Here is a 26,099-nt window from a genome sequence, read left to right as displayed (position 1 = left end):
CTGGTCCTTTCCCCCGCTGCCACCCCCCCCGCCACCCACATGCTGCCTTCGTCACAGTTGGGAGCACACAGTTGTACCAGCCGTTGCAAGGAGGCACAATGACTTGGAGCGCAGAGGGCAGCACATCCATATGTGTTAATGTAAGCCCCCTGTTTAAGAAGGGAGTGAGGCAAAAGACGGGAAATTACAGGCCGATTAGCCTGACCTCGGTCGTTGGTAAGATTTTAGAGTCCATTATTAAGGATGAGATTTCAGAATACTTGGAAGTGCATGGTAAAATAGGGCAAAGTCAGCATGGTTTCATCAAGGGGAGGTCATGCCTGACAAATCTGTTAGGATTCTTTCAGGACGTAACGAGTAGGTTAGACAAAGGAGAGCCAATGGATGTCATGCACTTTGGTAGGAAGAATACAGGCATAGACTATTTTCTAAATGGAGAGAGAATTCAGAAATCTGGAGTGCAAAGGGACTTGGGAGTCCTAGTCCAGGATTCTCTTAAGGTTAACTTGCAGGTTGAGTCGGTAGTTAGGAAGGCAAATGCAATGTTGGCATTTATTTTGAGACGACTAGAATATAAAAGCAGGGATGTGCTGCTGAGGCTTTATAAGGCTCTGGTCAGACCACAAGATATTTTATTGACTTTGGTAAGGCTAAAGTAGGAGCGGTGCAACTTGTCCAGCAATTTGTAGAGAATCTGACTGTTGACTTATTCTTTTATGCTGCAAATTGCTGGATTAATTGTAAATTAATAATGACAGATGTCATTCATGCATCATGATAATTCCAGCAATTTCTGACCCATGAAAGCTTGCACTAATTTCTCAGTTTTACTTTAGTCTTGTGCTCACAGCTGACATTACTTTTGTATTTGTCCAAATCATCTACAGCCACCTGGAAGCTCAATTGTTCTTGACACAATGTTTGAACAAGAATAGACTCAGGTCATGCAGGGCTATTTTACAAGGATTTATCTAATTGCTCCACCCCTCTTCCACCTCCTCCCATACCTTTTTATTTCCACAACCACGCTTATTTGTGAAAACAGAGGTAATGTACTTGCTCAGTATTTATCCTTACTCATTATCCATAAGATTTCCTTTTCTCATCTTCAATCAGCTGCATCCTTTTTAAACTATTTTACTTTCCAATGTTTATAATTGTTTTCACTGTTTTCCTTCATATTTCTCACTAGTCTTTCTTTATGTCCTTTTTTTTAGTTTTCCTATTTTTTTGCTTACCCTCTATATTTTGTTTTGGACTTGATTTTCCTTTGCATTCTTAATCCTAGATTAAAATAGTTTAAATCTTATTTTAATTTTAAATCCTCTACTAATCCATGGTACTCAAATTTTTCCTGTACTATCTTTACTTATTCTGAGAATAGGTCTGCATGTGTCCAAATCATCTCATGTTTGACTCTCTTATTTTTAAGCATTGTCCAATTTGCAAACTTTTCCTTCCAGTTTATCTAGTCATGTTTCCTTTTCATCTCATTGAACTTAGAAGAAAACACAAGTTTTAGTTGCTATGAAGTAAATTATATAATCATGTATTATGGTCACATGATATTCTAATCCAGCCATTATAAAATAGTGTATCTGCTAGCCGTGAAGAAAACCACCTTTATAGGCTGAAATGTCAATTCAAAAAATAAAACAGATATTTCCTTATATTGTTGATTGATAATGTAGCATTTTCCAAGGGCAAGAGCAACAATTATTCTCTAATTGACAAAGGTGTTCTTATTTAACCCCGTTTTCCCATAGCTAGTGCTTGACCGGTAACTTAAAAGGGTTAAACACAGCTCCATAGCAGCAATTATGCATCACTACTGTGAACAACTTCTTCATAACACAATGGGAGAGCAGCTGATTCACTAAAATGAATGGAATAACTTAAGCAGAATAAATGTTTTCCTCAAATTGTATTACTACCTGTACAGTAGGACATTTAAGTTTCAAATATAGTGCATCAAAGCATAAAACATCTAGAACTAGGAGGCACAATTTTAAAATAACAGGTCTCCCATTTAAGACAGAGATGAGGAGGAATTTTTTTTCTGAGGGCCATTAGTCCTTGAAATTCTCTTCTACAGAGAGCACTGGAGGTTGGGTCATTAAATCTGGTTTAGACAAGAGTTTTGATCTGCAGGTGAATCAAGGGTTATCAGTGTGGGGGGTGCGGGGCGGTGGGCGTAGGCAGGAAGTGGAGTTAAGGCAACAATCGGATTAGCCATGATCTTATTCAATGGCAGAGTAGGCTTGATGGGCTGAATGGCCTACTCCTATTTCTTATGCTCTTATTATGTTGATCACAATGTGTTTTCTTTGACTTTTTATTCATTCATTTATATTTTTGAGGCTCAAGTGTCATTAACAAAACTAATCACATTCAAAAACTGACTAACTTTCCTCATATCTGTTCAGCAGAAGTGATCTCTGCCAGGATTGTACAGGAGGTTACAGCTGAGGCAGTGGCAGTGGTCAAAGGAGAACAAGTGAAAGATACTGTACCGAGAGAGCAGCCTTCTGCAGGTATAGAAGCTATATCCTTGATGGTTTGTTCATGATGAGATGGAGTGATGTTTACTTATTGGAAATGCCACTTGAAACCTTCTCCTGCACTTCAAAACTGAAAACCATTTCACCAATATGTAGAGGATCTATTATCCTAAGGGTTTTGGTTATTTAATCATTTTATTTTTGACCTGGTCTAGGTTTATGATGTTGGAATTTACCCTGATAGATGTAAAAAAAAACCCTAAACAAAATACTTTTGGAGCAGGTTAACTTAATTACTGGCAAAGGCTGGGAAGAGGGTTGGAGGGTAGGATGCATGAACATCAGGAGCACAGAGTTGCCAGTAGGTTGGCACTTAATCAGTTGATGTATTTATGGAACATGCCGGAATCCTTAGCCTGCATAAAGGACATAGGAACATAAGAACTAGGAGTAGGAGTAACCATGTGGCCCCTTGAGCCTGCGCTGCCATTCAAAATGATAATGACCAATCTTTTGCCTCAACTCCACTTTCCCACCCACTCCACATTCCCTTGATTCCTCAAGAGAACAAAAATCTGTCTATCTTATTCTTAAATATACTCAACCATGGAGCATCCACAGCCCTGAGGTAGAGAAGCCCAAAGATTCACAAACCTTTGAATGAAAAAATTTCCCCTCCTATCAGTTCCAAATGATTGGCCCCTTATCCTGAGACTGTGCCCTTGTGTTCCAGATTCCCAAGCCAGTGGAAACAACCTTTGTGTGTATCCTGTCAAGCCATTTCAGAATTTTCTATGTTTCAATGAGATCATCTTTCATTTTTCTAAACTCCAGAGACTATAGGACCAATTTACTCAGCCTCTCATTATAGGGTAGCCTACACATCCTAGAAACCAATCTAGTGAACCTTCGCCTGTAATGCCTCTAATGTAAATATATTCATCTTTATATATGGTGACCAAAACTGCACTCAGTGTTCCATGTGTGGTCTCACCAAAGCTCTGTGCAATTGTAGCAAGAGTTGCTTATACTTGCAATAACGGTGAACATGCCATTGGCCTTCCTAATTACTTGCTGTACCTGAATGCTAACTTTGTGTTCCTTGTACAAATTACACTGAAGTCCCTCTGAACATCAACAAGCCTTTGAAAAAATATTCTGCTTTTCTATTCTTACTACCAAAGTGAACAACCTCACACTTCCCTGCATTATACTTCATCTTCCACCTCGTTGCCCATTCACCAAACTTATCAATATCCCTTTGCAGCCTCTTTGTGTCATCCTCATAGTTTACATTTCCACTTGATTTGTATTGTCAACATACTTAGGGAGATTATTCTCAGTTTCTTCATCTAAGATTAATATAGATTGTAAATATCTGAGGCCACAGCACCGATCCTTGTGGCACTCCACTAATCACAGCTTATCATCTTGAAAAAGGCCGATTTATCCCTACTTTCTACCCCTGTCCATTAACTAACCCTCTTATCATACTAATATATTACCCCCAATTCCATTATTCCATTGTGCCCTTATATTGCGAATTAGCCTTTTCTGTGGCACCTTATTGAATGCTTTTTGGAAAAACAGTATATGACATTTACTGGTTCCCTTTTGTTTATTCTATCACAATAAGTCCTCACTTAAACTTAAAGTTGGGTCCCTGAAAATTGGAACTTTAAGTGAAATGACTTTAACTGCATCAGAGTTTCCCAGTAAAACCAATGTAAAAGCTGTTATTTCTCATCAGACCAAAAACATTAAAACATTATACCCTGTAAGCTGAAATAGTTTGCACTGCTAAATTCCTCAATTGGCAAATGAAATAACTTACAATAAATTTTTAAATATAAAAGAAACGTGATAACTTTCTACTTACCACCTGTTGTCTGCAGATCCTGCTCGCCATTGATCCTGGTTCCCGAATCTCCTGCTTGCCACACATTCCGCTCTTTGACATAATTTTCTCAGTTGTGACTATCCGATTCATGGCATTTGCCACTCTCTGGCCCTCCCTCTGACTGCTGGCCTTCCCTCTCACTGCCTACCCTCCAAGCTTATGGTCTCTGCTGTTACTTGACCCACTCTCTCGCTGCCGACATTCCCTGACTCTCCATCTCACCAATCCTTCCCCTTTCCAAACCAAACGCTCCCTGACCCTCATGCTCTCTGCTTCACCCTCCTTACCCCTGCTGTGAGCGAGGGCTCTGCAGGTGAGTGGTGAAAGGCAGGAGGAGCGCTTCAACTTGCAGGAGGTAAGTCATGAGCCAGAGGGCCGACAGTGAGGAAGTGGGTCAGGGAGCGGCAGAGGCCAAGCTGGAGGTCGGCCACGAGAGGTTGAGTTAGGGAGCAAGAAAGGACAAGAGTGGGAGGTTGGCCACGAGAGGTTGGGTTAGGGAACAGGAGAGGCCACTCCAAACAACTTTGAAACAAAAGTCATGATGCTAAGCAAGAATACAGGCTCCATTAAATGACCAACGTTAAAGCAAAACAACATAAAATGGGTAACTTAAAATGGGGACATAATGTAGTAATGTAATCCTCAAAAAAACTTGGATAAATTTGTCAAATACAATTTCCCTTTTGTAAACCATGCTGACTTTGATCAAACTATGATTTTTCTAAATACATCAATAAGACTCTCTTAATAGATTCCAGCTTTTCCCTGATGACTGATGTCAAGCTAACAGACCTTTCTTCCTCCTTTCTTGAATAGCGATGTTACATTTGTTAACCCACGGGACCATTCTAGAATCCGGGAAATTTTAGAAAATCATAACCAGTGCATCCACTATGTCAGCAGCTACTTCTTTTTGAACTCTAGGATGTGGGCCATTTGACAAATGTGGCACCGTTATTTAAGAAAGAATGTAAGGACAGTCTTAGCAACTACAGGACAGTTAGTTTAACATTAATAGTGGGTAAGGTTTTGGAATACATAATCAGGGAAAAAATCAGCAGGCACTTGGAAAGGTTTGAGCTAATTAAGGATATACAGCATGGATTTGTGAAAGTCAGATCATGGTTGAATAGTCTAATTGATTTTTTGATGAAGTAGCAGAGAAGGCTGATGAAGAGATTTCAGTGGATGTTGTCTGTATGGATTTTAAAAAAAGGGTTTGACAAGGCACCCCAAAAAAGACTGATTAACAGAATTGGGGCTCATGGAATAGGAGGGTCAGTATCCAATTGGATAAAAAAATTAGCTTAATGACAGAAAAAAGCGAGTTGTGGTAAATTGTTGTTTTTCGACTTGGAATATGGAGTAAAATTTCAAAACTTTGATGGTACCAAACATGGGGGAGTATCAAACGGTAAACACGATATGAAACAGGGCATAGATAGGCTAGCAGAATGGGCAGGCAAGTGACAGATGGAATTCAATACAAAGAAGTGTGAGGTGATGCATTTTGGCAGAAGGGATAGGGAGAGTGTAGTAATTGTAGCTTTAAGCAACAAAGTGAGGGAGAGTGTAGTAATTGTAGCTTTAAGCAACAAAGTGACTAAGACTTATTGTGTTGTATAATATCACGTGACAATGTGAACGAATCAGCTCTAAGTGCGCGGAGCCTTAGAGTGGGAGTTCTTCTTCTAGTTGTGGAGCTTGATGGAAGCATGTAACTGCTGCTGCAGCCTGTAAATAAAGTTCAACGTTTCTAATGAGAAACCTGTCTGGAAAATCGAGTCCATAACAGAGAGGCAATATAGACTTAATAAAATAGTTCAAAAAGCATACAAGGACAGAGGAACCTGGGAATCATGTGCATCAATCTTTGGAGATGCTAGAACATATTGAGAGAGTGGTTAGCAAAGCATATGGGTTCCTGGGCTTCGTAAATAGAGGTATTGCGTACAAAAGTAGGGAAGTTATGCTGAACCTTTATAAAGCTCTGGTTAGGTCCCAACTAAAGTTCTATGTCCAGTTCTGGTCAGCACACTTTCAGAAGAATGTGAGAGTCCTTGAAAGGGTGTGGAGGAGATTTACCAGAGTGATTCCAGTGATGAGGAGTTTCAGTTAGTTACAAAGTTAGGTTGGAAGGGCTGGAGGAGTTCTCCTCAGAGCAAATGAGATTGATGGGAGATTTGATAGAGGTGTACAAGACTGTCTTGAGTGCTAGATCCAAAACAGATGCCTTCATAATCCGGACCGGCTTTAAGCAAGGCTGTGTGATGGCCCACATACTATTTACAATCTACCTGACAGTGGCAATTCAAAGATCAACTGTGCTCTGGGTGTCAGTATTAAATGCCATCTAGATGGAAAACTCATTAATCTCAGTAGCCTCTGTGCCAAAACTAAACTGATCACCATAGATATACATGAACTGCAGTTTGCGATGACTGCAGTGTTGTTGCCCACTCTGCACCAGATTTGCCAGCCATCCTCAATCTCTTCAATTCTGCATACAAGAAGCTTGACCTGTCCTTGAATGGTGCTAAGACAAAACTCATATATCAACCCACACCTGGTCATTCCACCTGCCGTATATGTTGAAGGGGAGACTCTGGAATATGTTGAGCTCTTCCTTTACCTTGGCAGCCATCTCCCTCAAAAGGCCACCATTAACAAGAAGATCCAACACCTGATCAGCTGCGTCAGCTCAGCCTTCTACAAATTACGGCAATGAATGTATTAACAACAAAGACCCTCCGCAAGTCAATGAAAGCCCCAATGTAAAAAGCAGATGTCGTTACCACATTGCTGTCCTGCAGTAACACCTGGACTGTGCTTCAGCAAAACAAGAGTGCTACAGAAATTCCACCAGTAATGCCTCCGCCATATCTTCTGGATTCAATGGGAGGATCATCAAACAAATGCTAGCATCTTCCTTGAAGCCAATTCTATATAGAGTAAAACTCTATAAAATCAACTGCAATAGGCTGGACACTGTGTCGGAATGGCCAAAAACCTTTCCTGCCAGGTCCTGTTTTCTCAACTCTTGAATAACCAAAGTTCCAGGGCAGGACAAAGAAAATGCTTCAATGACACTCTGAAGCTCTCCTTTAAGCACACAGCGTTGACATTAATGACTGGGAGGACTTTCTGCCATTTGTTCAGAATGGCAGCAACTTATCCGCCAAGCTGCATCATACTTCGAGTCCCAACCTCTTAAGGACGAGGCAGAGCCAGGGCAGAGAAAGAAAGGATAGGAAGCAAATCCTGCACTCAAGATCTCACTACCTCGTGGAACATCCTACCCCATGTACCCAAGGACCTGCGGGTGAATAATTGGCCTGTTCAGTCACATGAAGACCCTGGTAGAAACTCGCAATAATGAGTTGACATCATCTTCAAATCAAGGGACTGCAAGGTTATGACAGGCTTAGATAAGGTGGACAGGAAAACAACTCTTCGCCTTAGCTGATGGTAGAGGGACAAGGGAACACAGATTTAAGATTTTGGGCAAGAGATGCGGGGGGTGGAATATGAGGAAGAACATTTTTATGCAGGTAGTGGCAATGGCTTGCTGCCTGCGAGGGTGTTGGAAGCGGAAACAATGAATGATTTCAAAAGGAAATTGTATGGGCACTTGAAGGATATAAACTTGCAGGGCTATGGGAATTGAGCAGCAGAGCGAGACTGACTAGATTGCTCTGTGGGGAGCTGGAATGGACTTGGGCTAAATGCCGTAAATAGTTCTGCGACCCTATGACACTAGGTGCTGCGGAGTTGTCAGCTTTCATCCTTTAAGTTTCTCCAATGCTTTTTCTCTGCTGCTGTTAATTACCTTAAGTTCCAAACACTCTGGCATTTACTTTCTTTCTTTTTCATTCATGGGATATGGGCATAGCTAGCTGACGAGCATTTATTACCCATCCCTAATAGTCCTAGAGAAGATGGCAGTGAGCTGCCTTCTTGAACCGCTGCAGTCCATGTGGTGTAGATACACCCACAGTACTGTTAAGGGGGAAGTCCCATGATTTGGACCCAGCGACAATGAAGGAATGGCGATATATTTCCAAGTCAGGATGCTGAGTGGCTTGGAGGGGAACTTCCAGGTGGTGGTGTTCCACGGCATCTGCTGCCCTTGTCCTTCTAGATGGTAATGGTTGTGGGTTTTGAAGGTGCTGCCTAAGAAGGCTGGGTGAGTTCCTGCAGTGCATCTTGTAGATGGTACACACTGGTGCCACTGTGCATTGGTGGTGGAGGGAGTGAATGTTTTTGGATGGGATGCCAAATAGTGGAGGATTCAGCAAATGTCATGCCATTGAATGTCAAGGGGTGATGGTTAGTTTCTCGCTTGTTGGAGATGCTCTTTGCCTGACACTTGTGTGGCGTGAATGTTTCTTGCCAATTGTCAGCTCAAGCGTGGACATTGTCCAGATCTTGCTGCATTTGGACATGGACTGCTTCAGTATCTGAGGAGTCGCGAATGGTGCTGAACATTGTGCAATCATCAATGAGCATCCCCACTTCTGACCTTATGATGGAAAGAAGGTCATTGATGAAGCAGCTGAAGATGGTTGGGCCTAGGACACTTCCCTGAGGAACTCCTGCAATGATGTCCTGGAGCTGTGATGATTGACCTTTGACCACCACAACCATCCTCCTTCGTGCTAGGTATGACTCCAACCAGCGAGAGTTTTCCCCCTGATTCCCATTGACTCCAGTTTTGCCAGGGCTCCTTGATGCCACACTCCATCAAATGCTGCCTTGATATCAAGGGCAGTCACTCTCTCCTCACCTCAGGAGTTCAGCTCGTTTGTCCATGTTTGAACCAAGGCTGTAATGAGATCAGGAACTGAGTGCCCCTGGCGGAACCCAAACTGGGCATCATTGAGCAGGTTATTGTTAAGCTATTGCCACTTGATAGCACTTTTGATGACTCCTTCCATTACTTTGCTGATGATCAAGAGTAGACTGATGAAGCAGTAATCGGCCGGGTTGGATTTGTCCTGCTTTTTATGTACACGACATACCTGGGAAATTTTTAACATTGCTAGGTAGATGTCAGTGCTGTAGCTGTACTGGAACAGCTTGACTAGGGGCGTGGCAGGTTCTGGTGCACAAATCTTGAGTACTATTGCTGGAATGTTGTCAGGGCCCATAGCCTTTGCAGTATCCAATGTCTTCAGCCGTTTCTTGATATCACATGGAGTGAATTGAATTGCCTGAAGACTGGCATCTGTGATGCTGGGGACCTCTGGAGGAGGCCGGGATGGATCATCCATTCTGCACTTCTGGTTGAAAGTTCTTGGAAATTCTTCAGCGTTGTCTTTTGCACTGATGTGCTGGGTTCCTCCATCATTGAGGGCGGGGATATTCGTGGAGCCACTCATCCAGTGAGTTGTTTAATTGTCCACCACCATTCATGGCTGGATGTGGCAGCATTGCAGAGCTTAGATCTGATCAATTGGTTGTTCAATCGCTTAGCTCTATCACTTGCTGCTTATGCTGTTTGGCATGCAAGAAGTCCTCTGTTACAGCTTCACCAGGTTGACACCTCATTTTTAGGTATGCCTGGTGCTGCTCCTGCCTGCCCTCCTGCACTCTTCATTAAACCAGTGTTGATCCCCTGGCTTGATGGTAATGGTAGAGTGGGGAATATGCTAGGCCATGAGATTACAGATTGTGGTTATGTACAATTCTTCTGCTGCCCCACAGCCCCTCATGGTTGCCCAGTCTTGAGGTGGGGGATCTACTCGAAACCTATCCCATGTGGCAAGTTGGTAGTGCCACACAACATGTTGGAAGGTATCCTCAATGTGAAGATGGGACTTGGTCTCCACAAGCACTGTGCGGCAGTCACTCCTACCAATACTGTTATGGACAGATGCAATTGCGACAGGCAGGTTGGTGAGAATGAGGTCAAGCATGTTTTTCCCTCTTATTGATTCCCTCACAATCTGTTGCAGACCCAGTCTAGCAGCCATGTCCTTTGAGGCCAGGTCAGCTCAGTCACTACTGGTGCTTCCGGGCCACTCTTGGTGATGGACATTGAAGTCCCCCACCCAGAGTACATTCTGTGCCCTTACTACCCTCAGCGCTTCAGTCAAGTCATGTTTGACATGGAGGAGCATTAGTTCATCAGCTGAGGAGTGGCAGTATGTGGTAATCAGCAGGTGGTTTCCTTGACCATGTTTGACCTGATGCCATGAGACTTCATGAGGTCCAGAGATGATGTTGAGGACTTCCAGGGCAACTCCCTCCCGACTGTATACCACTGTGCTGCCACCTCTGTTGGGTCTGTCCTGCTGGTGGGACAGGACATACCCAGGGATGGGGATGATGGTCTCTGGGACATTATCTGTAAGGTATGATTCCATGAGGATGACTTTGTCAGGCTGTTGCTTGACCAGTCTGTGAGACAGCTCTCTCAATTTTGGCACTAGCCCCCAGATGTTAGTAAGGAGGAGTTTGCAGGGCTGGGTTTGCTGTTGTTGTTTCGGGTGCCTAGGTCGATGCCGAGTGGTCCATCCAATTTCATTTCACTACTGAGGGTGGTGTGATGGGGTACAGACATTGGGAGGGTTATCTAGCGGTTTGATACAACTGAGTGGCTTGCTAGGCCATTTCAGAGGGCATTTAAGAGTCAACTGCATTATTATGGGTCTGGAGTCATATGTAGGCCAGACTGAGTAAGGACAGCAGATTTCCTTCCCTATAGGATATTATTGAACCAGATGGGTTTTTACGACAATCATGGTCATCATTAAACTTTTAATTCCAGATTTCTATTGGATCAAATTCCGCCATCTGCCGTGGTAGGATTCAAACTCAGGTCCCCAGGGCATTACCCTGGGTTTCTGGGTTGCTAGTCCAGTGACAATACCACTGTGCCTCCACTTCCCCATTTGGGCCATTTTCTTATTCCTCATGCCAATTTCTCCTGTCTCTGTCCTTTAAGGGACCAAAGTTTATTTTAACCATTCTCTGTTTATTGTTACGAGGCTATGCCCCATTATTTTTGAAAATATGACTTTTCAACATTCAATTGACTGGAAATTTTGCAATTTGAACTAAGACACAGCAAACTGCTTAAAAATGCAAGAGACATTAAAAGTTCCAAGTATAGGCATTGAAACAATAGCTGCTATAGACAGACCCACACAAAAAACCTCTTGTAAATGCAGATTGGGTGAAATATTTCATGGCAAGGCTGCCGCGACTAGAGAGAGATTGCAAGTGACACAGGTGGTGTCCAGAAAGTCTTCAGCAGAGGAATCAAGCTGAGGGCTCTCTCATTTGGAATAACAGTGTTGCCCGGTTTGGAAAGCCAACTCTACCAGAAACCTACCAGCGAATTGAGACCTCATAATAATTGCAAAATCCACGAAACCAACCAATCTAAATTGGTCTCGACGTTTAAAATTTACACTTGAAGGACAATCAAAGGGCACTTAACCATATATTCTTTTACCTTTTATTGGACCCTAACTCCCCTTATTTCTAATATTCTAGTATATGTGTGTGTGAGCGTGTATGTACGTGTATGTATGGGTGGGGGCCTAATGACTGCATGAGGGCTGAGGGCTGAATACTTAGCATTATTTTTCTCTAGTCTAGAGGTTTATAAATTTGCTCTTTCTTTAACTCAAAAAAATCTTGTTTTATTGGCTCCTTATTGCTCACAGCTTAAATAGTTGAATACATTTTGATTTGGAAAAGGCATATACTCGTAAAAAAGAAACTTAAACCTTTGTTGTGACTAACCGAGGAGATTGAATAGAGGGGAGCCAGTTTAGCTCTTCACAGCTGGTCATAACAATATATCCCTGTAAAAGTTTTTACAATCTCTTTTCGTATTCCTGACTAGTTTACTCTCGTACTCTATTTTATTCCCTTGCTATCAATTTTTTGGTCATTCTTTCCTAATTTCTTTCCTTCTTTCCTAATTTCTTTCCTTCTTTCCTAATTTCTAAAACACTCCCAATCCTCAGACTTACCACTATCCTAACATTACTGCTAATGTTATAAGCCTCTTTTTCTTGCTTTAACTTCCCTCACAATCTCTAGATGGATCTTTCTTGCTGAGTTTTTCTTTTTCAGTGGAGTTTACTTTTGTTGAACATGTTGAATTGTTTCTTTAAATGCTCCCCACTATTTGTTTACCACCAGATCTTTAGAAACCACTTACCCAATAAACCTTGCCCAACTCTCCCCTTATACCTCTGTAATTTGCTTTGTTGAAGTTCAGACTGAGTACAAAATTCAATTGTATTATGATCACAATTTCCCAGTGGCTCCTCTACTATGAGATTACTAATTAAACCTACCTCATTGCACAATACTGAATCTGAGGTAGCTTTATCCCTAGTTGGTTTGACAGTGTATTGTTTCAGGCAACTATCCCAAAACCATTCTTCAAATTCATCTTCCAGATTGCCTCTGTCAATTTGTATGTTCAGTCTGTATTAAGATATAAGTACCCTACAATTATTACATTTCCTTTGTTACAGGTCCCAATTATTTCTTGCTTAATACCCTGTACAGCAGTATAACTACTGTGGAAGGCCTATAAACCGTCCCACTAGCGTTTTCAGATCCTTGTTATTATTAATCTCCAGCTATACTGATTCTACTTCCTGCTTTTCTGAGCCAAGGTCCTTTCTCACTACTGCCCTATCCTATGTCATTCTTTATTATTAGGGCTACCCCTCCCCCTTTTCCATTCTGCCTGTGTTTTTGAAATGTTGTGTACCCTGGAATATTTATTTCCTGCCCTGGTCATCTTGTAAACATGTCTCTGTAATGGCAGTTAGATGTAAACCATTTACCTGTATTTGTGCAGCTAGTTCACCTATCTTATTGTGAATGCTTTTTGCGCATTCAAATTAAAGGTCTTTAATTTTATTTATTTTACCATTATTCTTTACAAGCACCTTATTAACTCATGCACTATTTGCACTGAACTCTCTGTCCCTCCCTGTCTCACTCAAATCACTACACTGCTGTCTTGCCTCAACTTTTCTCTTTAGATTTCTAAACCTTCCTTTATCCTGCACCAGGGTGCCACTGTCAGTTTGCCCATCAGCCCTGCAGTGCTTGTTCTCATCCATACAAGTAAATATCTCATTCCTGTAACTTAAAAGTCAAGGGCTGAGGCTCATCCATCACTACTTGTTGAATCGCCATACCTGCCTGATTTGCAGCCACTGACCATTTGTCCCTGACCATTGACCAATTCTAAAGTTCTTCATAACCTAAGGGGTGTGTCTGCCTCCTGGGACAAAATGTTCAGATAACCCTTCTCCCTCCCTGATACCCCACAATGTCTACAGCTTGGCCTCCAGCTCAGCAACCCTGAAAGTGAGATGTGAAATAAATTTGTCAAATTAACAGACAAATGAGAAGTGCTCCGATCTCAGTGTATGCAACCTGGAAACTGGCACCCTAGGCTTTTCTTCGTTCCACATTTTCCACACAACCTCAGACTTAGTTGGTCTTCCCATTGGTTCCTGAGGAACATGTTTTCAGCATGCAAAAATCAAAATCGTTATTGCCATGTGTACCAGTATCAACTCTCAACCTTCTGTTCCAATTTCATAGAAAGGCATCATCTATCATCATTCACTTTAATTCCTGGTGCTGACTGCAGGATGTAGATGTAGGTTTGATTTATAAATGACTTATAAAATAAAATTTGCTTAGAGTATCCATTACAGCATGCCTTCCAACAAGAGAGAAGCAAGTATTTCATGTGCTTCATGAGCTGTTGAGCTCAATATAATGCTTCCTTGCTCAGGTATTGGTGAGTAGACAGTCTCAAGGCAGAGGGATCACAAGCCAGTCCTTTCCTGCTTGTTCAACAGACTTACCATTATGTTGCTCATTTGATTTTTCTGAGATGAAAGATTGTTGCATCAGTTTATCAGTTTCCCAACCAGCCAGAATTGCACTATCAATTTCATTGTATGAATGCTCGCAGAGCTCTGGCATTTTAATGTAAAACATACAGAGCAGGATCACCATTTTCAGTAGCACCATAGGACACAGAGTAAACCAGTAAAAACAGAAAATGCTGGAAATTCACGGCAAGTCTAGCAGGATCTGTGGATTGAGAAAACAGAGTTAATGTTTCAGTTTGATCATTTATTAGGTATTTCCAGCATTTCCTGTTTTTATTTCAGACTTCCAGTAACTGTAGTATTTTGTTTTCATGATGGCATTTTACAATGTTACCGTGTTGCTGTTAGGGAATCCTGTGAGCAGATTATATGTTATTTGATCAGTTCCATGACTTTTTCTTGGGCATCTTTCAATCAGTTTGATAATATGTGCAAGATTACCATGCATAAAAACCTGCACACTTTTACTGAAGATTAATTGTTGGACCTTTCAACTATACAAGGCAATATATTTGGTGGGGTCTCTCCACTGAAGTTTGGCATACTCCTAGGGAATGTGGAATGAAGAGGTAAAATAAATAAGAAGGGTCTTCATTCTTTCAACAAGAGTATTCTATGATCCCAATAACCTATCATCAGAGATTCTGCTGATGACAGGTTTGTGGTTAGGGAAACATCAACCAGATGGTTGCTGCTGAGCAAGCTGATGTGCATGCATGGTTGATATAAGAACAACAATAACTTGCCTGTATATAGCGCCTTTTTTAAGGAACATCATAGAGGAGGTGAGAGATAGAGAGGGGGAAAGTTTTAGGGAGGAGATTCCAGAGCTTGGGACCTAGACAGCTGAAGGATCAGCTGCCAGTGGTGGAGAGATGAAAATTGGTGCTAAAGGCCAGATTTCAAGGAGTGCAGAGATCTCTAAGAGTTGTAGTGAATGAGGCAGTTACAGTGACCAGGATAGGGCTGAGCCAAGGAGAGACTTGAAAACCAGTACAAGGTTTTTAATGTGCTAATGGTGACATTAAAGGTCACTGCCTTTTCGATCCCCTTTTTTCTAATAATTATATATATTTTTATATATTTTTCTTTTCCCACCTTTTATTATTTTAAAATTTATTTCCATCCATTGTTTTATCTCCACCTTTTAGCCTATTCCGATCCCTTCCCCCACCCCACTCCGCCTAGGGCCGTCTGTCACTTGCTCATCCTGCTTTCTACCCTTAATGTCACCATTAGCACATCCTTTAGCTAATATCACCACCGTCAACACCCCTTTGTCCTTTTGTCTATGATATGTTTGGCAATCTCTCCTTTGCCTCCACCTATCACTGACCCTCTATCCAGCTCCACCTGTCCCACCCCCCTTAAACAGCTTATATTTCACCTCATTTCTATTTCTCTTCAGTTCTGATGAAGAGTCATACGGACTCGAAACATTAACTCTGTCTTCCTCTCTACAGATGCTGTCAGACCTGCTGAATTTTTCCAGCTATTTTTGTTTTTGTTTCAGATTTCCAGCATCCGCAGTATTTTGCTTTTATCGACATGTATATAATGTTGTTTTAAGTCTTAGGTACCTTTATTGTATCATTTACTGCTAGCAAAATGATACTAAAAGTTCAGTTGCGAAATTGAAAGCCAGGAGGCAAATAATTATCTGCAAAATATGTCTTTTAAAAGATCTTGTAACTAAAGACATCGAGATGGAGAGGGCAGATGTCCTGCAGTTCAGAATTTTAGCTGCTAGGGAAGAAGCAAGACTTCAAAGATAGTGATCTCTGGATTGCTCCTAGAGCTAATAGAAGAGTATAGCAGGTTAAGGCATGGCTAGAGACTCAGAGCAGGAGAGAGAGCTTCAAATTCCTGGTACTTTGGGACCAGATCTGCAGTAAGAGAAACCTGTTTTAGATGAATGATCACACCACAACTGAGCAAGGACCATTATCCTGACAAGCAGACCAACTAGTGCTGGGTCGGGAGGCAGGGGCTTGGACACCAAAATGTCATAATACGAAGTAGAAACAAGGTGCATAGCCCCTTGGGAAAGACAGTTAGAAGTAATATAGAAATAGTTGGAACCATAGAAGACGCAGGTCTAAATTAGAAATAAAAACAGAAACTACTGGAAATACACAGCAGATCAGGCAGCATCTGTGGACAGAGAAAGAGAGTTAGTTTTTCATGATAACCTTTCATCAGAACTGGGAAGAGTTAGAAATGTAATAGTTCCTGAGCAGGTAAAATCGGGAAGGGTGAAAAAGGACAGAAGTAGGAGCTCTGAGAACAGCAGTTCGTGAAATGTTCAATGTCTCGTAATTGTGGGTGGATTTGAAACATGAAGGGTGGAATTTTAGTTTGGAATCCATTTGGAATAAGTTAGGTTTGGAGTGCATGTGTGTAAATAAAATATGGCTTACATAGGGAATGGAACAAAAGGAGGAAGGGTAACAGTTTTGATAAGGGAAAATATTTCAATGCAGGAAAATGGGAATGTCCTTGAGGGATCAAGGACAGAATCTGTTTGGCTGAATTTAAGAAAACTAAAGCTATTATTATGCCTTTTGTTGCATTTTAAAGGTCACCAAATGATGGGAAGGAAATAAAGGGAGAAATTTGCAAATAAATTACTGAAGTCCAAGAACAATAAATTAACTAAATTAATGAGAGACTTTAACTACTCCAGTATTGAATGGGGCAGTGATTGTGCTAAGGGCAGAGAAAGGAAATTTTCTCAAATCTATCTAATCTGACCCTGCTTGTCTTTCGTATACTTCTAAATATGTCTCATTTGTTATGTAGGCATAATAGAAATGCTGTTGGACTTGGCATATTTCATAAGCTAACTATTGCTATCACTGTCTTCAATATACCTATGCCCCTACAAATTTAAAACGGTGCTTAAAAATATGGCCTGTATATCAGAAAATTGGGAATGTTCAGGCTGGATTTTTGTGGATTCAGAAGGACTCTGGAGCCATTTAAAAGTGACGGGCAAGACCCGATTCCAGGATTCCTGCCTCCATTCTTAGCACCCCCAGTTTTTGCTGGAATGCGATAAGGGCACAACCAGTGAGCCTACCTCCTGCACTCCCAACCTAGCTGGCTCCACTGTGGGTGTAGCATCTCCCAGCCCCCAACAATTTTCATGGAGTTGGGCCAACTTCTCCATGACTCATAGTTCACAGACCTTTGTTGTGAATCATAGTCTGGATTCAGGAACATTTTGAAAAATAAGGTCAAAGGCCTTACCCATGCTCCCCTCCATGCCACTTCCATGTCCATTCACCTAGTATACCCTATGTACAGAAACAATGAACCCAACAGTAATGATGGAATGTGAGAAGCTGTTTAGAAAAAAGCACCCATTCTTCATTTTTTTGAAAAAAAACTGGTGTTCCTACAACCCTATAAAAGTGTCAATTGAAAAGACAATTCAAGTTTCAATCAAAGAAGCTTGAAGCACTTGACATCTCTTAACCTTGTGCAAATAAACATTGAGACATTGACAAAAGAGATCATAGATAAATAACTTATAACCTCATAGAGATGTCGACCTAGCAAAGCCAACACTTCTCTGAACCTGTGTAAACAAACTCACTCACATAATTTTATAAGAGTCTGGGTTCTCAGCCTAGATAATATTTTATATGGTATGTTTTGTATTTTTACCACATTTTGCCAGAACTTTTTTAAAGTACCAGTATTTTTTAAAATGGGGTTGGCTCCTTTTGGTATCATAGCTCCTGCTAAATACATCTGTAGTGATAAAGTCTATAAAGAAGTGTCCTCTTATGCAAGATGAGTCAAACATGATACTGAAGAAAACAAGTGTTTGTGAAGTAGCAATTCAGTGCCTTCAGGAGAAAAGAGGAAGATAGCAGTTACATTTATTCTTTGTTGAATGAAATATTAAAGTCATTGTAAACTCAAATAGGGGAAATTTGAAATTGCATTGAGCCGATAATATTTCTGTCTTATATAGCAATACCTTTCTTCCACCCTTCTTCTCTCCCCCCCACCCCCCCCCAATTCCTAGTTCTGATAACAAGACCTTTCCATAACTGGCAACATAGCCTTCTCTGTGATTTTCTTTTTAACCAAAATACAAGGATTATTTTTAAATGTTATATGTATGTGAATTTGGGCAGAAAATATGTGAACTAATGAATACATTTACATTTTAATATACATTAGTGCAACCATCCTAGTTTACAACAGATTTTACTGGTCTCTGTTGAGGCCATTTTTTGGCACATTGTATTAATCAGGGCAGGTAGGTACAATTACCACCTTTTGATTTTGTCCACTAAAGGCCAGTGTACTGATGTAGGAAGAGTAACTATGATCTTGTGCATTGCACTGCTTAATTTCTTTTCATGATAAAACAATGTTTTGCTGTGTTTGTTGATTGACAAAATATTGCCACAGCCCCCGCCACCCCATCCTAGCCAGCCATTTGTTGATGTGTCTGGTATTATTTCCATTTGTTTACTGCGGTAGTATTCCCCATTTGTGACATCACTAGAAAAACAATTAAATATTACACTAGTTAGCAGATGAGCGGAACAACAAGGTTTACCAATTTTATTCCCATCCCTGCCTGCAAACATACCAGCCATGAGTAATTCCATAGTAATAGTCACTTGGAAGGGCAGAACTTGAGAATTGCTGAAAAAAGAGACATGCTGTCAAAACTTTTCACTTTGAACTCATCAGGGTAAATATAAGAATGCCAAATCTCAAAGGGAACAACAATTTATACTGCATGAGAAGAAGGTACTGATTGGATGGCAAGAGGACTCTTGTAGAGGCATTCCCATGGAGATTGAACCAGAGGAACATAGGAACATAGGAGCAGGATTAGGCCATTCGGCCCCTCAAGCCTGCTGTACCATTTAACTATATCATGCTGATCTTCTAACTCAATATCATCTTCATATCCCTTGGCATAATTGGTTTCTAGAAATCTATTAACCTCTGCTTTGAACATACTCAGTGACTGAGCCTCCACAGCCCTCTGGGGTAGAGAATTCCAAAGATTCACCACTGAAGAAATTCCTCCTCATCTTGGTCCTAAATGGCCTACTTTTTATCCTGAATCTGTGTACCCTGGTTCTAGGTAATCCCAACCAGAGGAAAAATTCTTCCTGCACCTACCCTGTCGAGCCCTGTAAGAATTTTGTACCTTTCAATCAGATCACCTCTCATTCTTCTAAACTCTAGAGTATACAGACTCAGTATCCTCAATCTTTCTTCATAGGACAATTCCATCATCCCAGGGATTATCCTGGTGAACCTATATGGCCAGTATATCCTTCCTTAAGTAAGGAGGCCAAAACTTGCACACACTATTCCAGGTGTGGTTTCACCAAGGCTCTATAAAACTGTCACAAGACCAATTTACTTCTGTACTTACATCCCCTTGCAATAAAGGCTAATGTGCCATTTGCCTTCCTAATTGCTTGTTGCACCTGCATGTTAGCTTTCAGTGATTTATGAACAAGAACATCCAGGTTTCTTTGGACATCAACACTTCCCAATTTCTCCCCATTTAAGAAATACTTTGAATTTCTGTTTTCCTACCAAAGCAAATATTACAGAATCACAGAGTGCAGAAGAGGCCCATCAAGTCTGCACCGACATGTGAGAAACACCTGTCCTACCTACCTAATCCCATGTGAATAACTTCACATTTTTCCACATTATATTCCATCTGCCATGTTTTTACCAGCTCACTTAGTCTGTCTAAATCTACTTGAAGCCTCTTTGCATCCTCCTCACAACTCACATTCCCACCATGTTTGTGTCATCAGCAAACTTGGAAATATTACATTTGGTCCCTACATCCAAATCATTGATATAGAAACATAGAAAATAGGAGCAGGAGTAGGTCATTCGGCCCTTCAAGTCTGCACCGCCATTCAAAATGATCATGGCTGATCCTCTATCTCAACGTCATACTCCTTCGCTCTCCTCATACCCCTTGACGCCATTAGAACCCAGAAATCTATCTATTTCCTTCTTAAATATATTCAGTGACTTGGCCTCCAGAGCCTTCTGCAGTAGAGAATTCCAAAGGTTCACCACCCTCTGAGTGAAGAATTTTCTCCTCATCTCAATCCTAAATGGCCTATCCCATATCCTGAGACTGAGGCCCCTTATTCTAGACCCCCCATCCTGCATCCAGTCTGTTCATCCTTGTCAGAATTTTATATGTTTCAATGAGATCCCCTCTCATTCTTCTAAACTCCAGTGAATACAGGCCTAGTTGGCCCAATCTCTCCTCATACGACAATCCTGCCATCCCAGGAATCAGTCTGGTGAACCTCGCTGCACTCCCTCTATAGCAAGTATATCCTTTCTTAGGTAAGGAGGCCAAAACTACACACACTACTCCAGGTGTGGTCTCACCAAGACCCTGCAGTAAGACATCCTTGTCCTGTACTCAAGTCTTCTTGTAATGAAGGCCAACATACCATTTGCCTTCCTAACTGCTTGCTGCTTGCTTGCATGCATGTTTGCTTTCAGTGACTGGTGTACAAGGATGCCCAGGTCCCTTTGCACATTGACATTTCCTAATCTATCGCCATTTAACTAATACCCTGCCATTCTGTTTTTCCTACCGAAGTGGATAACTTCACACTTACCAACGTTATACTGCACCTGCCATGTGTTTTCCCACTCTCTCAAAATGTCTAAACCGGCTTGAAGCCTCTTAACACCCTTTTCATCGCTCACAGTCCCACCTAGTTTTGTGTCGTCAGCAAGCTTGGAAATATTATATTTGGTTCCCTCTTCCAAATCATTGTGAATAGCTGGGGCCCAAGCACTAATCCCTGCAGTGCTCCACTAGTCACTGCCTGCCACTCTGAAAAAGATCCGTTTATTCCTACTCTGTTTCCTGTCTGCTAACCAATTCTCAATCCATGCCAACATATTACCCCCAATCCCATGTGCTTTAATTTTACATGCTAACCTCTTGTGTGGGACTTTATCAAAAGCTTTCTGAAAATCCAAAAACACCACATCCACTGGTTCCCCCTTATCTATTCTGCTAGTATGTCCTCAAAAAAAAACTCCAGTAGGTTTGTCAAACATGATTTCCCTTTCATAACCCTTGTTGACGTTGTCTAACCCCGTTGATATTTTCTAAGTGTCTGTCATCACTACATTTATAATACTCTAGCATTTTCCCTACTACTCATGTTAGGCTAACCGGTCTGTATTTCCCTGTTTATTCCCTCCCTCCTTTTTTGAATAGCGGGGCTACAGTTGCCGCACCCAAATCTGCTGGGGATGTTCCAGAATCTACAGAATTTGGAAGATGACAACTATTTCCATGGCCACCTCTTTTAGTATCCTGGGATGTAGATTATCAGGCCCTGGGGATTTATTGGCTTTCAGTCCCATTAATTAATTTCAGTCCCATTAATTTCTCCAGCATTATTTTAGTAATACTAGTTTTCTTCAATTCCTCCTCCTCGCTAGAACCTTGGTTCCCTGCAATTCTGGGAAGTTATTTGTGTCTTCCTCCGTGAAGACAGAACTAAAGTAGTTGTTTAATTTGCTCTGTCATTTCCTTGTTCTCTATTATAAATTCTCCTGTTTCAGACTGTAAGGGACCAACATTTGTCTTCACTCATCTTTTTCTTTTTACATACCTATAGAAACTATTACAGTCCGCTTTTATGTTCCTTGCAAATTTACTCTCTCACTCTATTTTTCCCCTCTTAATCAACCTCTCGGTCCTCCTTTGCTGAATTCTAAACTGCTCCCAATCCTCAGGCTTGTTACTTTTTCTAGCAACTTTATATGACTCCCCTTTGGACCTAATACTATCCTTAATTTCTTTTGTTAGCCATGGTTAGGCTATAAATTGCGAATAGCTGGGTTTCAGTGCCCCACTAGTCACAGCCTGCCAACCTGAGAATGAACAGTTTATTCCTGCTCTCTGTTTTTTGTCCGTTATCCAATCCTCAATTCACACCTGTATATTACCCCCAATCCCATGAGCTTTAATTTTGCTTATTAACCTCCTGTGTTGGACCTTATTGAAAACCTTCTGAAAATCCATATACACCACATCCACTTGTTCTCCCTTATCTATTCGGCTAGTAACAACCTCAAAAAAGACTCCAGCAAGTTTGTCAAACATGATTTCCCCTTCATAAATCCATGTTGACTTTGCCCAATCTCACCATTAGTTTCTAAGTGCCTAGCTATCACATCCTTTAGAATAGATTCTAGCAGGTCTGTAGTTCCCTGTTTTCCCTCTCCCTCCTTTCTTAAATAGTGGAGTTACATTTGTTACCTCCCAATCTGCAGGAACCATTCCAGAGTATATAGAATTTTGAAAGATGACCGTCAGTGCAGCCATTATTTCTACAGCTGCCTCTTTCAACACCCTGGGATGTAGATAATCAGGTCCAGGGGGTTTATCAACTTTCAGTCCCGTTAATTTCTCCAGCACTACGCTTTTTTACTAATGCTAATTTCTTTCAGATCCTCAATCTCACATTTCTCAACCCTTGGCTCCCCAATATTTCAGGGAGGCATTTTGTATCTTCCTCCATGAAGACAGACACAAAGTATTTGTTTAGTTTCTCTACCATTTCCTTATTACCCATTATAAATTCTCCATTAATAAATGGGCCCAAATGGTATTTGTCTTTTCTAGCCTTTTCCTTTTTACAAACCATAAGAGCTTTTACAGTACATTTTTATGTTCCTCGCTAAGTTAATTTAATATTCTATTTTCTCGCTCTGTCAATTTCTTGGTTCTCCTTTGCTGAATTTTAAAATGCTCCCAATCCTCAGGCTTACTACATTTTTTGGGAACTTTATATGTCTTTTTCTTTGAACTGATAGAATCCTTAACTTCTCTTGTTAGCCATGGTGAGTCACTTCTCTTGCTGGCCTTTTATACCTTAAAAGGAATGTAAATTTGTTGAAAACCATGCATTAATTCTTTAAATGCTGGCCATTACCAGTCTACCTTCATAACTTTTAATGTACTTCCCCAATCTACCTCAGCCAACTTGCCCCTCATACTTTCAGAATTTCCCTTGTTTAGATTAAAGACCCTAGTTTCGGATTGAACTACATCACTCTCAAAATTCATGTAAAATTATATCATGTTATGGTCGCTCTTCCCTAAAGGCTCTCTTACAACGAGATTATTAATTAGCCCTTTCTCATTGCACAATACTAGATCTAAAATAGCCCGTTCTCTAGTTGGTTCCTCAGCATAATGTTCTTGAAAACCATAAATGTATACATTCCAGGAATTTGTCGTCCTCGGCATTAGTGCTAATAGGTTTACAGTGTCTATATATAGATTGAAGTCCCCCACGATTATTGTATTACTCTTGTTACATGCATCTCTAATTTCCTGATTTATACTGTGCCCTACATTACCACTACTGTTTGGCAGCCTATAAACAACAACTACCAAAGTTTGCTACCCGTTGTGGTTTCTTAGCTCCACCCAAACTGATTCTACATTTTGATCTTCCCATCTAAGGGAATAATTAACTGACAAGCTTTTATTTAAGTTCAAACCAGGCAAGCCGACTCTGATCAAGGCATTGCCATGGAGAATAAATGAGGGAATGGCTGTCTTCCAAGCTATTGTTTAGTTAAAGACGCAATGCATGGATACTGTTGTTCTCCTTTTTTCAGCAATTCCATAGTACCTCACTTCATAAAGTAAAAACTGGAAGTAGTTCTGGCAGCATCTGTGGCAAGAGAAATAGTTAATATTTCAGGTTGATGACCTTTTGTCAGAACATCCGGGCTGAATTTTCCCAGTCCATTGACGGCAAGCTGAGAGGTGGGAGGACTGGAAAAATGGCAGAGGGAGAGGAGCTGAACACCTCCCACTGCCGTGATATATTGACAGTGGCAGGAAACTTGGCAGCTCGGCCGTCCATCAGGTAGTCGGTTGAACCACTTAAGTGGCCCATTGAGGGCTATTTTCTACCTCCACATGAGGAGACCCCAAGTAAACCCTGGTGGCTGAGTAGTGGGCTCCTTAGCCTGCTAAGGGCCCCACATCACAACTGGTGCTCCGTGACCCACCACCCTCACAATCTCTGAGCCCTAGCTTACCCCAATTGCACTGACCTGTCATTGAGGATGTCACACCATTGATACCAGTAATGCACCCTCAGCAATGACCACCACTAGCAATGGCGTTGCTGAGCTGTTGACCCTCCAGAGTGATGGTCATCCTTAATTGGACAGCGTCCTTGTATGGGCCTCTTAATTGGCCAGCCATGGGCAAAATGCCACCTCAGGGTCTCAATAACTGTCAAAGTGGGGATGGCTCCTGCTTTCTGCCCTAGTAGCGAGAATTGATTGTCACCGACAAAATTCAGCCCTGTAGCACAGGTTTCCAACATCGGGAATATTTTGTTTTTCGACCTCGCTTCATGTTGGTCCTGACAAAGCTCACTCAGTATTTGAAGAGTTTTGTCATGTGGTTTAAAAAAATTAGAATTGTTGAAATTATTGTTGGGTTCCTATTAAACTGCTGTATTTCATTTTTAAAAAGCAGTGGAGGATTCAGCCAACCTACCACCTTCTCCGCCCCCATCTCCAGCGTCCGAACGCTTCGGGCCAACAGAGAAAGGTAAGGAAATAGTGTGATTATACCTTTGGACACTAAAATTAATAATTCTGCTTGACTAAAAATAGATGTTGCTGTATTTAGGCATGAATGTATATAAATTGTTGATTAGAAGGAATTCTAATCCAATTTTGAAATAAAATATGTGTGCTTGTTTAACTGTACTGAATTGTTCAATGCTTCCATGTTTGCTTTGAAGCATTTGAATGATTTGTGAGGATTGAACATATTGGTGGTGTTTAAATTACATCAGTGGATGAAACTGGCCATGCAATAATTATATAACAACAGTGCCTGAGATGCGCAAGGTAAAAATGCTAATATTTCAGTGTGACTACTTAGTTTCAAAACTGCCCTGAGCAATGGAGCCTGTTTTTTAAAAAATTTATGATCTGGAAATCTTCCTTTGCGTCGAGAATAATATGTCGACAAAACATACATGTTAAAATACTCAATATATGCAGTAATGCAGCTTCCTTGGTATAATTTAGAGTTTTGTTTAATCTTAAATCAAACTGCATCATGGAGAACACAAAATATGTTGAAGTCAGTGTAGTGCAAGTTGCAGGGAGTGGAAAGACTATGCAAGTTATTTTGAATCCTATTAGAATGGTTATTTCTTTTATTTTCTTTACATTTTAAGCAAATATCTTGCTTAAATTTCTTCACTCGTAGAAAAAAGCCAATTAAAGTAAGTGGGCTTTGATTTTAAAAATAGTAAATCTTTGAGGGCAGACCATCTGCTTCTGATTTTTGGATTTGTCTACAATGCTGTTAAATCTGTTGACTGTTCAAAATGGAAAGGCAACTACTTGCACTTCAGATATGCAATTAAACAAGAGTTTGAATTCTGTAGCATAAAGAAAATGAGATACAATCAGCATTCGTGGAAAGAAGAGGCAAATTAATGTTTCACATGCAGTCGCAAAATATATATATGCTAGAAAATACGTTAGTTGTTGGGGCATAAAACAAGTGAACAGTGCTACCTGAAAGTAATGCATTGCAGTTTAGGGCTGGATTTCATGGCCCCCTGCCAAGCATGTTTTCGGCAGTGGGGGTTGCGGGGAGAATGCACATCAAATATGACAGGTGGGTAGCCCGCCGACTTCCCACCAACCCACTGGTCTGGTCCCCATGATACAGGGATGGGTAAGGTGCCTGTCCCTAAGCCT

At 41.1% G+C, this 26,099-nt stretch overlaps 1 protein-coding gene across 1 annotated transcript in view; it reads left to right on the top strand.

Moving 5' to 3' along the window:
* Nucleotides 1-26,099, top strand: part of LOC144686467 (microtubule-associated protein 2-like) — a 355,161-nt gene that overhangs the window by 259,499 nt on the left and 69,563 nt on the right. The window contains exons 6-7 of the mRNA XM_078551724.1: nucleotides 2,430-2,534; nucleotides 24,850-24,927. Of these exons, the coding sequence (XP_078407850.1) occupies nucleotides 2,430-2,534; nucleotides 24,850-24,927 (183 nt within the window). The remainder of the gene's footprint in view (nucleotides 1-2,429; nucleotides 2,535-24,849; nucleotides 24,928-26,099) is intronic.

This window comes from Cetorhinus maximus, chromosome 11, assembly GCF_964194155.1.
Source record: "Cetorhinus maximus chromosome 11, sCetMax3.hap1.1, whole genome shotgun sequence".
Taxonomy (NCBI): Eukaryota; Metazoa; Chordata; class Chondrichthyes; order Lamniformes; family Cetorhinidae; genus Cetorhinus; species Cetorhinus maximus.
Note: the sequence above shows the minus strand (reverse complement) of the source record. Positions and strands in the feature narration are given on the sequence as shown.